Here is a 16,311-nt window from a genome sequence, read left to right on the forward strand (position 1 = left end):
GTTATAAAATCTAGTGCATTTCAACTCCTGTGACAGTACATATTACATAACACACATTGTCAATATGAAGCAAGTTCTCATCAGGAAGGACACAGGATTCACATACTGAACAAGAGCAGCATGCAAAATAACTGGTTCTGAAATGTAACAGCTCAGTACCAGTAATCAGTATGTGAATGCCACGATGTCCTTGGTTATGGCACTGCCACCAACAATGTTTTTGTCAACAATAAAGCACACATATCTACAAAAAAAGGCAAAACAACTCTAATGAGACAACTACAAGGTAACACAAATAACAAAAAAAGAAGACACAAAATGACCTCATAGAGACCCAAATGTCCATCCACACAAAACAGCCAAAAAAAGAAAAAGAAAATAGAGAAACAACCACAAGGTGACACCAAATGACCACAAAGGGACCTAAAACTACCACTAAGTCTGTGTGTCATGGTCCTGTGTAGATGAGGCCCCTTTCCTTTTTTTTTTGTCAAGGGGGGCATTGTCTCATAATCTGAAAACGACTGTACTAAAACAATTTAAAAAAATCTCTGTCTTCTTCTGTTAATAACTTTGTATTGCTGTAATTGTTCTGCTTTATTATTTATGCATAGTAAGTCAATGGTAGTGTTGTGTCATTTGTCATAAAAAGACAAATGATTAGTGAGTTGTCTGAGTTCTGGAATAATGTGCTATAGTTTATCCTTTGCATGAATATAATTTTTTGTCCATTTTGGTTTTAAATGTAGTAGTGTTGTCAAATCTACTGCAATTGGACTCCCTTTACTGAAAAATGACACACACACCAGTCAATATCAAGCAAGTTCTCATCAGTGATAAAATGGGATTTACCTACAGTAAAATAGCAGGACACAAAATAACATGTTCTGAAACGTAACAGCTCAGCACCAGTAATCTATGCTCAGTATGTAGTTGCCACCATGTCCTTAGTTATGGCACAGCGACCAGCAATGTTTTGTCAACAAAAATACACACGTCAATTCAATATAATGCCATACATAAATATTCACCGACTCCACCCAAAGTGTCAAAGGGCCCCTCTGCCCTCCACTTGCATATGTCCTGTTAGCACATACCAACAAGAAAGAGACACAAAGTTACAGCAGTGACAGGGACTGTGAAGAGACACAAAATAATTACAAAAATGGGCTAAACAACTACAGAGAAAATTACAAGGTGACACACACAAAAAAAGACATACAATTACCTCATAGAGACACAAATGACTACAAAGAAACAACCACAAGGTGACACTAAATCACCACAAAAAGCCAAAATACCACAAAAGAGGCATAGCGCCTGCAAAGACACATCAGACTACTAAAGTCTGTCTGTCATGGTCTTGTGAAGATAAGGCCCCTTTGCATATTTGTGTCAAGGGGGGCATTGTCTGCAAACATATGAAACTGTACTAAAACAATTTAAAAAATCTGTTCTCTTCCTTTAAAAACGTTGTATTGCTGTAATTGTTCTGCATTATTAGCCAATGGCAGTGTTAACCTCCTGTGGGTCTCAAAAAAGACAAGTGATTAGTGTGATTAATGTTTTTTATCCATTTGACTTTAAATTTAGTAGAGTGTTGTCAAAGCTTTTGCACTTGGACTCCCCTTTACGCTTTAACAACACACACACCAGTAAAAAGTTCTCATCAGTGATAAAACGGGATTTACCTAAAGTACAAGAGCAGCACTCAAAATAACATGTTCTGAAAAGTAACCACCAAAACACCAGTAACAGATGCGACCATGTCCTCAGTAATGGCACAGCGACCAGCTACGTTTTTGTCAACAGTAAAACACACAAGTCCATGTGATTCAAAACCAAACATAAATGTCCACTGACTCACCAATCTGTAGATGTCGGGTGCTTTTAGATAAATCCGTCGGTCCATCTTTCCCGGTGAAAACATCACTTATGGCGTTTTAAATGCGGGCTGGTTAGCTGCACAGTTGCTAACTGCTAGCATAGCTACACACAGTTTAGCCTTTTTATTCTTTGGAACAAGTCTGTTTAACAAACACATTCACTCCTTTTAGCTAGCGTGGCTTGGTTACGGTTAAGGCTGTCCTCCCTCTCGCTATAATCCCGTTTTTATCGTGAAAATCCAATTTTGGAAAATTGCTAGGTTTTGAGCAGTCGGCGTCCGCCGCCATGATAACATTGATGTTGATAAACGGTGCGTTAGCCGTTAGCCACTACGAGCTCTGACGTAATTACGTTCGAATCGAACTGCGCATATTTCCGGTGATGAATCACGATTATACGCAGCATACGTAGGCTAACGAAGGGCATTTCTGGCATATTTACGTAAAAAGGCGCAGTTCAAGCGACTTCTGCTTGTAGTGTAGAATATTGGATCAAAGTGCGCATGCGCAACATACTTATTTATTTTTTTTGTAGCCCATTCGATAGATAGATAGATAGATAGATAGATAGACAGACAGATAGAGAGACAGATAGAAACATGTTTGTTGATTGCAAAAAGGAAATGTATGCAAAAAAATCTTTCCGGTGAAAAGGTTATATTTTGAATTAAACATTAATTCTGTCACTACACATATTTTGCAGCGCAGAAATGTCTTCTTTTGGCATATTTTTGTTTGACAACTCGCATCACCAAAGCCATTGAGAGAAATTTAAGAGCATGCACTTAGTTTTTAGGTCTTTTCAGCTTTATGCCGTTTAAAACAATTGTTGTTTGTTACAAAAATTCTTCAAAAAGTAACCAAATGTAATAAGTTATATTACTTTAATTTAATTACTAAAATAGTTATGTGACTAATTATATTTTAACTAATAATCTGTAACCTTTTACAATTATCCAACACTGTGGGCAACTTTAACATCTTCACCGTAAAGTCTAAATTATTGACTTAATACACGAATGACAGGTAGAAATCAAATGACCTTCTCTGTATGTTTTCAAGTATTTTGGCACTTTTAGCATCTATCTATCTATCTATCTATCTATATACATACATACATATATATATATATATATATATATATATATATAATATATATATATATACAGAAGTTTATATGTTGTCATCATATTTTCTGTATGCTTTTTTGTGTTCCTTATAACACTGTTAAATATAAACTTTCTAAAAGATTTTTTCAATACACCTACTGCATCTCTGTGCAGTGTATACTAATTGTTATTTTTACCACTTTGTGTATTTCAAATTTTGCAAAATTAGTATTAGTATTACCCAAACTGGCAGCATGGCTTTTGGGACGGCAATTTCTGTTGGTCTTCCACTTTGGTGCAGACTTAAATCTTAAAAACTATTGGATGGAAGATTTGCATCGATATCCATGGTCTCCAGATAATGAGTCATCCTGACTTTTTTTTTTGTGAATTGTGGTGACAACAAAACAAGTGAAAACAGGTAAAATAACATAGAAACAGTAAAGAGACAAAGAGGACAAGACGATATCAAAAACTGCTGCGTCCATGACCAAAACCTGTTTATTCTAATCCAAGAGGTTTTCTTCGGTAAAATAAATAAGAAAAAAATATGCACACTAAATATTTTTCTTTCTAGCTTTACCCATAAGACACCATGACATTCATCTTCCACTTCCTCCAAAAACATGAAATCCATTGTTTTACCATGTTATTTTCAATAACGTCTTAATGAGCTATATGTTGTTGGAGAGGTAATCATGTGTTTAGTGTCCTGTTATTGATACAGTATGATTTATTTCAGCAAATTTCAACATGTTGATTCCAACATTGGATCTGTGACATCTTCACACACAAGGTGTGAGCTGTTAATTTCATTCCCGCTGACACCATTTACTGGAATTTGTGTTCGTGGCTGGTGTTTGACTTTAACCTGAAACACGTCCCACTTCTCAGGTACAAGTCCTTTGTTGAAGAGCACAGATGCCAGGAAGGACACCAGCAATATGGTGGCAAAAGAAAAGACCATACAGATTGTCTTGATAGGAGAATACTGAACATAAACACCATCTTCAAGAATGCATCCTGGGAAATGGATGGCAGGTGGTAGCCCTAACAAGGGCTCTCCACACAAAAGTCTGAAAAGAAACCCCACCAGGAAGCCTACAGTGGAACCGTAACCGTTGGATACATTGAAAAAAAGCACACAGACCAGCTGCGGGAACATCAAAATGTAGGCGATTTCTCCACCCAGGACCCAGAAAGCCATGACGCCTGTGTGCAGGAAGGTGAGCGCTGTGCCGGCCAGGCCGAATATAACCACAGCAATACGAATCACCCAGCGGATCTCGTTCTCTGATGCCTACAATGAAAAGCAATGAGAGGAAAACTGTATGGTAAGCAGCAGCAGATTGAGATATAATGCTTCTATTTTCTCAAACTTCTCTTATTCTTTGCCTATTTTAAAACACTTTTCTAACTGTTCCAGCTGAGGACAGAATCATGGAAAAACCCCGAGCTCCTACAAGACTCCCACTCAAGGCCCTTTGCTGCATGTTGTCCCCACTTTCTCTCCCCCTTTCACACTGTTGATCTGCCCTGTCTAATAAAAGGCTAAAAAAAGAAAATTCAAGAAAATTACCTGAAAATTTGCAATAAAAGAAAACTGAAACAAAACAAAAAAATAATATATGTATAAATTCTAAGAATTTTCTATCTTCATCTCTGTTTTAAAAAAACAACATTTCTTTCACTGCCCTCTGTTCATGTTTTGAGAAAATCAAACCAATGTTCTCAGGTTTTAAAGGTTATAATGCTTCTACTGAAAATTAGTAAAACAAACAAAAAAGTGCTTAAAATAATAACGTAAATAATAATTATGTGATTCTAAATATGGGTTAATATGTAATTATGATAACTGTAAATATAACTTTTTACCTGTCTTTTTTCCCTAGACATTCTTCCCAAACTATTTTAAAACTATTTTCTAAATCTACTAATTTCCTGCACTTCATGTAACATTTCTTTCTAAGTTTCCCTTTTTTCTTTAAGTGGCTGCACCTGACAGTTCAAATGGCCATTAGTGCACCAGTGTTATGATCCATCAGTTGGCCTTCCACTTTCTGCTCCCCACCTTTACCTCAGTCCTCAGGATCTTCTTGTAGATGTTTGAGGAGAAGATGGAGGCCGCAGACAGCAGGGCAGAGTCAGTTGAGGACATGACAGCAGCAGCCACAGCTCCGATGCCGATAACAGAGATGTAGGGCGGAGTTAGGTGCTGCAGGCAGAGTGGCAAGATCAAACCCGTCTGACCTCGTTCAAACGGAGACGGAGAGCCATAGGAGGTCAGGTTCCAGTCTAACAAACAGAAGATGAAAAACATTTAAGATAATTCAGACAAGATGTTATATAAGAGTGTCAGGAGTACCTATTGCCATATGCTGTTGTGTTTTTCTCAAACTCATGTTGGAAGAGCTGCATTGCAGCAAAGCATATGATGATGGTTACAGCTGCCTCGACAATGCTCAATGCAAGAGTTCTTATAATAGCACCTATTTTCTATTTTGTCAGTTTTGGACAAAATATGTCTCAAATTTAAATTTCATGTTGAAAGATATTTAACACATCTGCTTTACCTGTTGATGCAGCCACTGCCCCAATGAGGACAGGAGGAATTCCAAATGTGGGGATGAGAAACGCTGCGGCGTAACATCGCAGCTTGGCTGTGGCTGAGGAGGAGGCCGACAATGTCCTCTGATGAAAGTCCTGAAAACCCAGGTCTCCTACACTCTTTAATGGAAACACAAATGATCACAAGGCAAGACAGATTTACTGTATATTACGAGGTAAACAACATAAAATAAAATCCTCACATCAGCAGCCAACGTGTTTTTAAGTTCAAATTTAGTCATCACTGTTTGCAGTTATTGTTTTTTTTATTATTGTTATTAAGAAGAAAAGGGGTCTGTTAACATAAACAAATGCTTTCACAGTGTACAACTGGACATGTCAGAACAGGAGATGCACAGGTGTAATAAATATTATTACTGCCTATTATTGCTGCCGCAAAACATATTTACATAGAAAAAGAGTCTCAAGAAAAAGTCTTTAACAAATCAAGTGTACATTACATTGAGAGTATTTTCACTACTTTATGTTTTTGTCAGACAGCCATTTTCCAGTGGAAAAGTTGTTTCCTATCTATGCTCTCTTCAAACTCCTTTGACAAAACCAGTAATTTTCAGCTCACTGAACAAAGGAGCTGCCGGTCTATTGCTGCTTCAATCAGTTAGTTTGTGTTACTGTGTGACTTTGATGAATCCAAACTAACCATTTTAAATGCCAAAGTCACACAATAACACAAAATAAATGATCAAAGCAGCAGTAGCTCAGCAGCTGTGTTCAGCAATGTTAGATCACTGTTTTTCTCAACAGTCTAGCTTTAAAGAAAGCAATGCAATGGCTTCATTTTCCCAGTGGAAATCACTGTCTGACAGTAAGATAAAGCAGGAAAAATACTGTCTTTAAAGCATTCATTTAAAGTGATGACAGTTTTAGGTGGGTCTTTTTTAGGTGGCTAATGTGCATTTTAATTGCTGACCCTGTCTACAACAGTACATTAGCTTCCATGTCCATGTTATCACAAGAGGAGAAGTCGCATAACATCACAAGAAAAGTTGCATTAGGGAAGGAAACGCCTGCATCTCGCCATTGCATTTTATTGTCATTTCAAAAATATCCCTTAAATTTTGTGCAAATCTGTAATGGAAACCCACCTACTGATCTGTTCATGTCTGCCCAGTTACCTGCATTTGTGTTTAGTTTCCTTGCTGCCTCTTACACACCTGTTTGATACTTTCAATTTGTAAATCACATTTCTCTACTGCTGCAAACTCACTTGAGATATGAGCTCTTTTTAGTGCCCATGTATCGGCCTTGATTAGTCTCAAAGCATCAACTGCTGTCATTACCCTACCAGGAGCAAGAAGATATCAATCCACCTCCAGGCTCTGTCTGCAGTCAGGGTGCCGACCCAGGGAGCCTGGAAGGTGTGGTTGAAAGATGTGGTGGTGATGTCAACAGAGGTGGGACTCAGGAGGAGGAAGGGAACACATAGCCACTGGGGAAAAAGAGATACACCATAGATACACGTTTAGAAGAGCTTGTTTCCATTGCCCTCTCTCATACAATTTTATCAGGGTAAAAATGTTAAAGCATGTTACTAATTTCATGTGCAAATGTTAGTTTAATCATCACAGACAATATTGCTCAGCTCATGAAAAAACTTGTATAATGTTCTCTAGCTGTGGCTAGATTTCTTAAGTCTAATAAAATAACCCCCTAATGACGTCACAGTGATATCACCAGAGTTATCTCAGCCTGGCATACATTTTAAAAAGAAATCCTGCCCGGAAAGATGTTTTTGTACTGCACGATGGGAAATCTTTTTGGAGCTCGACACATACAGGAGATAATAGTCAGGCTATCTTGGCCTCTGCTTCTTTGATTTTGACCCTTCTTTTTTAAATTTTTTTTTTGTGAATCCCCCAAATTAATAGATGTGTAACTCTTAATTGAAAGATTGTGCCAGCATTACCAGAGGGGGAAATGTTAAATTACTGTACCAGAAGCTTAAAATCATTATATTTTGAGGGAAATTATTGAACATGAGTCATAACGAAGTTTACGCTTTTGCAGCACTAGTTCTTAGCACAGGCACAGCCCTCTACTGGACTATATTGGTAATACTGTCCTCCAGTCACCAGCAAGCAGTCACCCAGTGACATTTGCATTAACGTAGCCAGCCAATCAGGATGTGCCTACCCGAATACGTGCAAAGCCTTCTGTATAGCCTACTGTATATTGTGCCCCAGGGATGACATTTTCTCTGTAGGCAAACCCAGAAATTAACGTCGCCCTGGTTCCCTCATCAAAAAGCCTATGGGATTTTTCCATTTGGATTATGGATCATTGCAGAAAATAATCTCTGTGATACATTTTGTTTAGCAAGTTAATCTTCACAAATGATCACTTGTAGGATTAAGCCTAAATGCAGTCATCAGAAGAAAAAAGCTATTGCTAGGCTAAAACATAATACACTATGGTTGCATCACTTCTACTATCAGACTGTAAAGCCATGTTTGGAGTGATCATGTCCTGTAGTCTCATTTAGCCACTTGTTAGCAACCATATTTATGATGCAGAACAAAATGTAAAAGTTTCTTCAGCCAAGCCACAGACCCTATTTTCAGACATCCAACCAAAAGCACATTCAAATTACTAATTGACTTTGAGACGTGGGAACAAGAGGTGCTGAAATGCAATTGGATTTCCAGGTCTTAGGACTCATCACTTGGGCTCTCTATGGGACATGCATGCAGCATGATAGCATTTGCTCATTAAGCTCTATAAAATACCAAGTGCTGCTGAGACCGATGGGGATGTCGTTAGTTTTGCAGCTAATGATGACTGGGACATACAAATGAAACAACAGAGAACAGGATCATGTTTTGACTTAAAAATGAATCCCCATTGGAATCAATTGTAACTGCTGTGAATCCAAACTAACTGAGATGTGGTTACCGAAATGACAAAAATGAGAGTGAGCTGTATGATGTCGGTGTAGGCCACAGAGTAGAGACCTCCCAGCAGCGTGTAGGTGATGGCCACTGCAGCAGAAATCCAGATGCACACAGCATAGGACAAATCCAGGATCACAGTCATGGTTACTCCTATGAAACACATATGCAGTTGCCATGCACACTTAAACACGTAGCACACATACATTAAGACGCATTCAAGTACTTAATAACATTTCATATATCAGCCAACCAGAAAGCAAACTAAGAATAAAAAGTGCTGCAGCATTTGGGCTGAGGAAGTTCACATACACACATACAGGAAAGGCACAGTATGTACACAGAGACACGAGTTAAAACAAATCAAGATGTTGGTAGATAAATTGTTACCCAAGCTTATCAGCGTTGATGTAACCCAAATAATTTCTGACAACAGAGGTGCCACGGACAGAAGTCCAGTCAGTCTGTTTCCATACTTGATCTGGAAAGGGTCCATCATGGTCACATACTTCCTGTTTCTCATTGGCTCAGCAAAGAAAAGGCCACCTAGAAAAAACAAAAGCACAGGGACTGCAGTTCTTATTCCTCTGCACCATTGAAGTTCTGGGTACTTATTCACAAAGCTTCCAAGAGCTGCTTCTAGAGTTGACGAAATTCAAAGTTCTTCAAATTATGACGTTTTCTATGAATTACCCCTTACAGTTCAGGCTCAATTCTGATAAAGATAAAAGGCTTTAGAGTTTTTTAAGCTTTGTGTTGGGAAGACAAGGAGGTCGGAGAAATTTTCTCCAAACGCTGAATGAAACCGAGTTAATGAAATGCTATAGTTTAGATGGTGCTGGGATAATGTTTGTCAATCTCATTGGAAATACATTCACATCTCCCACCCAACAAAATAACGCTCTGATGCCAGAAACACAACACTAAGACGTTTGGAAACTGGAAAAATGCAACAGTTCAGCAGTGATGACTTGGGTCTGTCACAAGCCTCCATCAGCAAAATGATCATACGAACAATCAAAGTGCTTCCACTGTCTCATTTCGTGACATGGTTCATTTAATTTACATCTGGTTTCCACGCCTTTCAGGCTCACATAAAGATGCATCTATGACAACCACTCACACCTTTTAAAGAATGCATCATGCTTAGCAACAGGGTTACCCACGGCTCTAAGTTCATTTCTGTCCATACCTTGCCCCGAGTCGCTTAATGAATTTTCCTGTACTCCTTGCTAGAAATGTTTCCTTGCTAGAAAAGTTCTGAGCTCTATGAGAGTACTCTCAGAGTGTTTGTGAATACAGCCCCTGGTCCCACTGAGAATCAACACCCAGCTTTGCAGGTTAAGGACTCTCACACTCTTTTCCCACCAATAAACTCTGGTTCTTGAACCACTTTCATTCAGCACTCTAGTAACCTTGACACTATGTAGGGAAGTGTGAGCAAAATCATTCAAAATCAAAATCATAATTATGGTTACATCGTTGGAGGGTGTTGCACAAGGTGCAACATATGTAAACAGTAGTAGCAAGATGGCGGACCAAATTGAGCTTTTGTTCTGTTTTTATAGATATTTGTTTTAATACTTAAACAGCATGAGCCAGCTAATGATGAGACCACTGCATGACCCTTTTCTCCCGATGATTTCTCACTTGACTTCTCCATTGTTGCCTTCACCATACTCTCTTTCAAACCTGTAGAATATGACAGGCCCATTGATGTTTGTTCACACTTTTTTGCTATTTTTATGGTTCCAGCTGGGGACCAATTTTTTGTGGTTCTGAACCAATTTATTTTAGGGTTCAGAAACCGTAACAGAACTTCTTCAATGTTGGTGGAAGAGGGGTATCAGAATATACTCAAAAAGTTTGTGAGTACAGACCCAGATCTTTCAGAAATCCTGTTGAAACAGCATTTTAAGGGTGCATATACATACAGTGAGGATTGTTTCGCCCAAACAATGTGTGCGATATCCAGTCGTATGCATAGTACTTCCCAAACACATGCATTTTCACAAAAACCTTAAACACTTTTGCAGAAGAGTATCACACATGGACAAGGTAAGAGTTTGGAAATGGATGTTTTGATGCAATTGTGCTGTTGTTTAACACAGTCCACCTAATCTTTCAAACATCAAGAATGGTAGCTGCTTTCGGATTCTTCGTTCACCATGGAGGCATGTGGGAAAAACAAAATGTTCTTCCCCTGTATCACGGGTTGAGTAAGTGAGTGAGTGAAGTATTCCTTCAAGTGTTGGTTAAAATGAAAGTCCTTGACGCATCATTTAAAGTGTAAGAAACTTAAAAATACGAGTTTCAAAAGAGGATCTTACCAAGAATGAAGGCCAACGTTGCTGCCAATGGCATCACAGCCCAAATCAGCCCTAACTTTGGATCGTACACCGTCTCCGCTGTACCGATGATGAAGGTCCCGCCAACCCAGGTAGCTGCATGATGCACAAAGTTAACACAAACTTATAACAAATTATTATTACAGTAGACTTTGTAAATGTCCAAAGAAAATGTTAAAACCCAAGAGATAATAAATGTTATTTATTTATGTTATGTCAACTGATAAGAGTGTGTTCACAGCTATAGTTTGTGTCTTCAGTCTTATCTGTGGAGCAAAAATGTGATGCACTGACATGACCTATATACAAACTACAATCTCAACTAAGGTCACATGTGGCTCAAAGGACAGAGTGGCTGTGACCACTCATACTGCCACATAAAAAATAATTTTAAATATTAGTTATCTGACAGCTGGAGTGTTGAGTATCTCATTTCAGTCGTTCCCTTGTATACTGTAAAACATCCTAATAACTACTCATAAACAAGCACAGTTCATTCAGTTTTATCCCAAAGGTGTAACAACATGATAACAACAGTTGTTGGCCCACTATAAGGGAGATCCACATTCATGGCAAATCTGAAAGACAAACGGACACCATCATCTATTGTTATATAAGAATAGTCAGTCTTCTGATCAGCGGGAAAGAACCCTTAACTAGAAAACTTAGCCTCACACTTCAAGATTGCAAAGTCATCCAAAGAATACACAAAATATTGTTGTCGCGTAGTATGCTAATTGGCAAATAACGGCATCAGTAATGTAAGAGTTAAAATAAAATAGTTAATTAAACAGCTGATACTGTACAGTAAACTACGCTAGAACCAATTCTGAGTAATTATTGAAAAAAAAATCAGGCTGGTTTATTGAACTGTTGTTAATTAATTAATTCATGCATCCATCAAATCAAGTTTACTTATACAGCAAATTAAAAAAATACAACCACAGTTTATCAAAGTGCCGTACAAATGAAAGTTAATGGCACTCAAATAGTAGCTAAAGTTTAAAAAGTCACATTAACAACAAAAGTAGGCTTACATTATATGTGTATGTATTATATGTACAACACTATATGTACATATGATGTACTATATATGTGCATTTACTCAAGTACTGTACTTAAGTACAAATTTGAGGTACTTGTACTTTACGTGAGTATTCTTTAAATGATACTTCTACTCCATCTCATTTCAAAACATGTGCTTTCTTCTTCAACCAGTAGTTTATAGTACAGCTTGAATCATTAGTCAGTTGATCAATTTGCTGACTGACTGAGAATGAAGTGACAACTATGTTTGAATTTGTTTTCTAATTCATGCAGACTTTTTAAAAAAAAATTGTAACAGAGTATTTTCACAGTTTAGTATTTGTACACTTATTAAGAAAATAATCTAAATACTTCCTCCAGCACTGCATGTATGTTATATATATTCCTTCATTATTCATTTGCAAATACAAACAAATGTAAATATAGTAGTACAATTTGTTAATTATCAATCAGAAAAAAAGGTCTGAAAGTAAAAGAATGACAATACTCTATAAAATGCATTTTTGTTTTTTTTGACAGCTGGTCATAAACCTGCAATTTGCAGCTGCGGAGCTGCAGAAAAACACACTCACCAGTTGTAGTGAAGATTCCCACAACCAAGCTGATCTCTCTGTTCCCCAGCAGAGCCATGTCTGCATGGTTTGCCTGCGTCCTGTTCTCATCCCTTTTGGATTTGAAGGAGGCCCAGATGCCTATCCCCAGCACCAGCAGGTAGAATATAATGGTGGCTATGAGTCCCGGCACATTGAGAGCCATCCTGACTGTCTGGAGCTACAGAGCACACAGTGCAGAGGACCCACAGGCTGCAGGCAGGTTTCTTCTGGCACTGGTTCAGCCTGAATGACTTGAGTGAGGGGAGTGGCTGCGAGAGAAGCCTCAGGCTGCAGGCTGCAGGCTGTAGCATTCACAAGCTGTGTTTTCCCTGGAAAAGTTAGATTTATGACAACAGGGTGGAGAAGACAGTTTGATTACCATTCCATTTTTATTCTTTTTTTACTTTAACTTAAAAAAAAAAAAAAAAAAAAAATTCAGGTTATTTCTTTGTACTTGCTAAGGCTTGCTATTTTTGGGTTTTGTCTTGTTTTTCATTGCCTTCGTTCCATGTCAATTTTCTATGGTTTCAAAGGGTTATAATCACATGATTGAGTGATACCTATACATTTTCTTAGGTGTTCTAACCCCAAAATGTAGTTGACCATTACAGAAATAAATTGTGCTTGTGCAGTCACACACTGCATGTTTAAATCTCAAAAATAGAAAGTTTTAGATCCTGTTTTATTTTGTTTTAATAGCTATAAATAAATTAGCTGTGAATAAACACAGTAAATTAATTAAGGTTGAAAATATGAGCTTGATATGCGTTTCTCTACTTTCTCACTGCAAAGAAGACTCAGTGGTCCAGAATGGGCTGATTGAAACAGAAGCCTTGCAGCAGAAATAGTAAGCTGACACTCGTGCTGCTGTTGGCCTGAGGCTTGTGTTTGCATCCCCCTCCCCTCTAATGTAGCCTGTTATTACTGTCTTACACCAGCATAGCCTGTTTTCAATGCGTACCTGGAATACACGTGCCGTAATGTAGGGTGATATTTCCTTATAACCTTCCTTATTTTACACTACTTTGATTGTTAGTTACACGGGCGAATAGTGAGACAAGGGACATTTTAGGCAATACATGGTTAGATACTCCACTCAAGTTTGTTCTGTACTACAGCTGATCATAATAATATTGCACAGTTTGATATAGGGCCAAAAAAAGCTATGTAATTGCACCAGTATAGAATTAGAAAAAAACAATGATAAAGACAAGATGGATAAAATTAAAATAATAGCAATGTTCTTGCACAAGGATAAAAGTGAAATAAAATAACAATAATAGGAAATTTATAATAGCATCTATTACACAAGGATAAAATAAGTCAAAAGTATCGTAGCTATTGCACCGGTATAAAAAATAGCAGGTAATGACACAATAAATAATAAAATTATAATAAATGCACACCAAGAAGATAAAACAACTACTGTTAGAAATGTTTAAATTGCTAAATTTGAAAAAAAAAAAAAAGAGAAGGTTGGTTGTTATGTAGAGCTATGAAAGTTGGAAATTCGAAGCAGGACTGTGCTACGTAGGTCACTTCTTCAGGTAGCTTTCTGGTAAGTTTTTTTTTTTGGCTTCTGGCAGGACAACATCTTCATCACTGTGCTCTCTACAGGGCTTCAATTGTATTTTGGATTTTCATTTGGATGGAGATTTTTTACAACACTACTTCTGCTTTGCTTTTTTTTAAATAAAGAAGGTGAAATCCCATTTATAAAGACCTTGGTGGAAGAATACAACAAATATAATTACTATTCTATGTTAAATCTCCAGTGTAAAAACAATGCAGAAGCAACATTTTTCAGTGACACTGAAATGAAAGTGCTTAAATGTTTTGTAATTCTAAGGCTTGCTTGTGGCTCTGCTTGTAGTATGCAAAACAAAGTATTAACCTGTAATTAGTATTTAGGCATGACTTGACAAACAAAGATGGCATCCTTACCATTTTCAGAGAATGATAGAGTATCAGTAGCTTCTGTCATGCATGAAAAAAGGGTGTGCATCCTATTTACTTTGATGTTTTTGATGTGGGTTTAATCAGGTTTAATGAAGTCCACCTGATCGGTATCTGGAGCACTGTGCTGGCAGTAATTATATATTATTAGGCCTATACATCAGTATTTAAAACACATGTAAAAGTCATACGTTCTTGGCTGTTGTGGCTTCAAACTTTATTTTGTCCATTTTTAAAATGGATTTTAATAAAGATTGTTTTAAGGTTTTTCTCTTTGCTTCGTTAGTCAGCCCTGTCTATTAAAGCACTTTTGGCTACATCTTTACAAGAAAGGTATGATAAAGATGAAAAAAAAGTTATTATTACCTTTTGTGTGTTTTTGATAGCATTGCAATGCAATCTTTGTCTACAAACACACATCTAACTATAAAGCAAGCAATCTCTGTATGTAACTTACGTGAGGGAACCGCTCATCCAACACGTTCCGCTTTGCAGTAGACTTCCATGTCTTCATGTTACGCTTCAAGCATCCTTCTGCGTATGCTATTTATGTTCTGGGATGCCGTCACTGTGATGACAACTCAAGCACACGGTGAAATTATGCTGCACGTGGTTATGTTTACACATCATGAGCACATGGCAAACAATTCCAGGAAGTCTACAAAAACACATTCAGGCACGGATGGTTAGGATTAGGGAATAATGCACATGGTAAAGTGTAAAAAAACCCATCACATTCAGATCAGAAGTGAACGCTGGACTCCTGAATGAAAGTCCGGGGTTTGTTTGTTGCATCTGTCTGCGCTAAAGGTGTCCTTGCACTCCTTATATTACTTCATTACTGGCAGCATTTCAACCTGACGCTGTCCTGCCACGTTTCATGCAGATGTTACAGGTTTTGTTCAGCCATGCTCTTCAGTTACATAACAGGTGCATATATATGTAGATTTTATTTTTATGCAGGCAGCATGTAATAACAGCGTGACCACTTTTATCTCACCTGACGCCATCCAGCAGTGTTTCACGCAGACATCAAAGGTGGCACATAATCCCTGTCAGTGCTATGGTATGTATTTGACAATGTTGAATGAGAACAGACTGGTTGCCTAGTGATAGCTTAGTGATTAGGGGGCCCTCGGCAAACAATGTTTTATTTACTTTAAATCCTATCTTTATTTGGAAAATGCCGGCCATGGCAGTGGCAGAAGTATTTCTCAAAACTTTTGTTTGTATGAGTGGTTCTCGAATAAAGCTGCAAGCAGCAGTACCACAGGCTGAGCACGTGTTGTAATGAAATGGTAAAAGTACTTAGAGTAGAAGGAAACGCCCAATAGACACCTAAAGTTTTATCTTATTTATTTTGTATTCAAACTGTTGAGTGACAGTTTCTGTCCACCTCTGCTGACTATGAAGACAAACCAGACAGACCTGATAAAGATTTAGGCTATAGATCAGGTGTAGCGGTAGTTGATGAGGTGTGTTTACAACACGTTAGGTAACTGGATAGGAAGTAGTTTAATCTCCTATGTGGCTTTTTGGGTGATAGGTGATCATACTGTAAACATCCACAAAAAGAGGTCGGTATACCTCGTATACCCTCCACTACACTTGTACAGTGCAAATTGGATTAGCGCCATTTTGGACTTTTGGGTTTTGAGCAGCCCGTTTTCATTCCAAAGCTGTCTAATACAGCCGCTTTTACAGTGCTTTCGGCATAAGATCCCAATGCCAAAAGCCATTCTCACGTCCATATTATATGTCGCTGGACGTCATCAACTGAGAACATGGCCAAACAGAACCATTCAGTGTCATGTCATGCCGCCACACGGCCGGCCACAGAGTGATAGGTGGAGGGT

General features: G+C 37.9%; 1 protein-coding gene across 1 annotated transcript; it reads right to left on the bottom strand.

The window, feature by feature from the left end:
* Positions 1–3,743: 3,743 nt before the first annotated feature.
* LOC121954922 (high-affinity choline transporter 1-like) lies at positions 3,744–12,665 on the bottom strand. The gene is made up of 8 exons (XM_042502668.1): positions 12,479–12,665; positions 10,842–10,955; positions 8,902–9,057; positions 8,516–8,664; positions 6,909–7,052; positions 5,569–5,722; positions 5,073–5,290; positions 3,744–4,295 (listed from the first exon to the last, which is right to left on the bottom strand). Exons 1-8 carry the CDS (start codon positions 12,660–12,662, stop codon positions 3,744–3,746), a joined length of 1,671 nt encoding a protein of 556 aa, XP_042358602.1. The 5' UTR covers positions 12,663–12,665.
* Between the last annotated feature and the right edge of the window lie 3,646 nt (positions 12,666–16,311).

Source organism: Plectropomus leopardus, chromosome 15 (genome assembly GCF_008729295.1).
Source record: "Plectropomus leopardus isolate mb chromosome 15, YSFRI_Pleo_2.0, whole genome shotgun sequence".
Classification (NCBI taxonomy): domain Eukaryota; kingdom Metazoa; phylum Chordata; class Actinopteri; order Perciformes; family Serranidae; genus Plectropomus; species Plectropomus leopardus.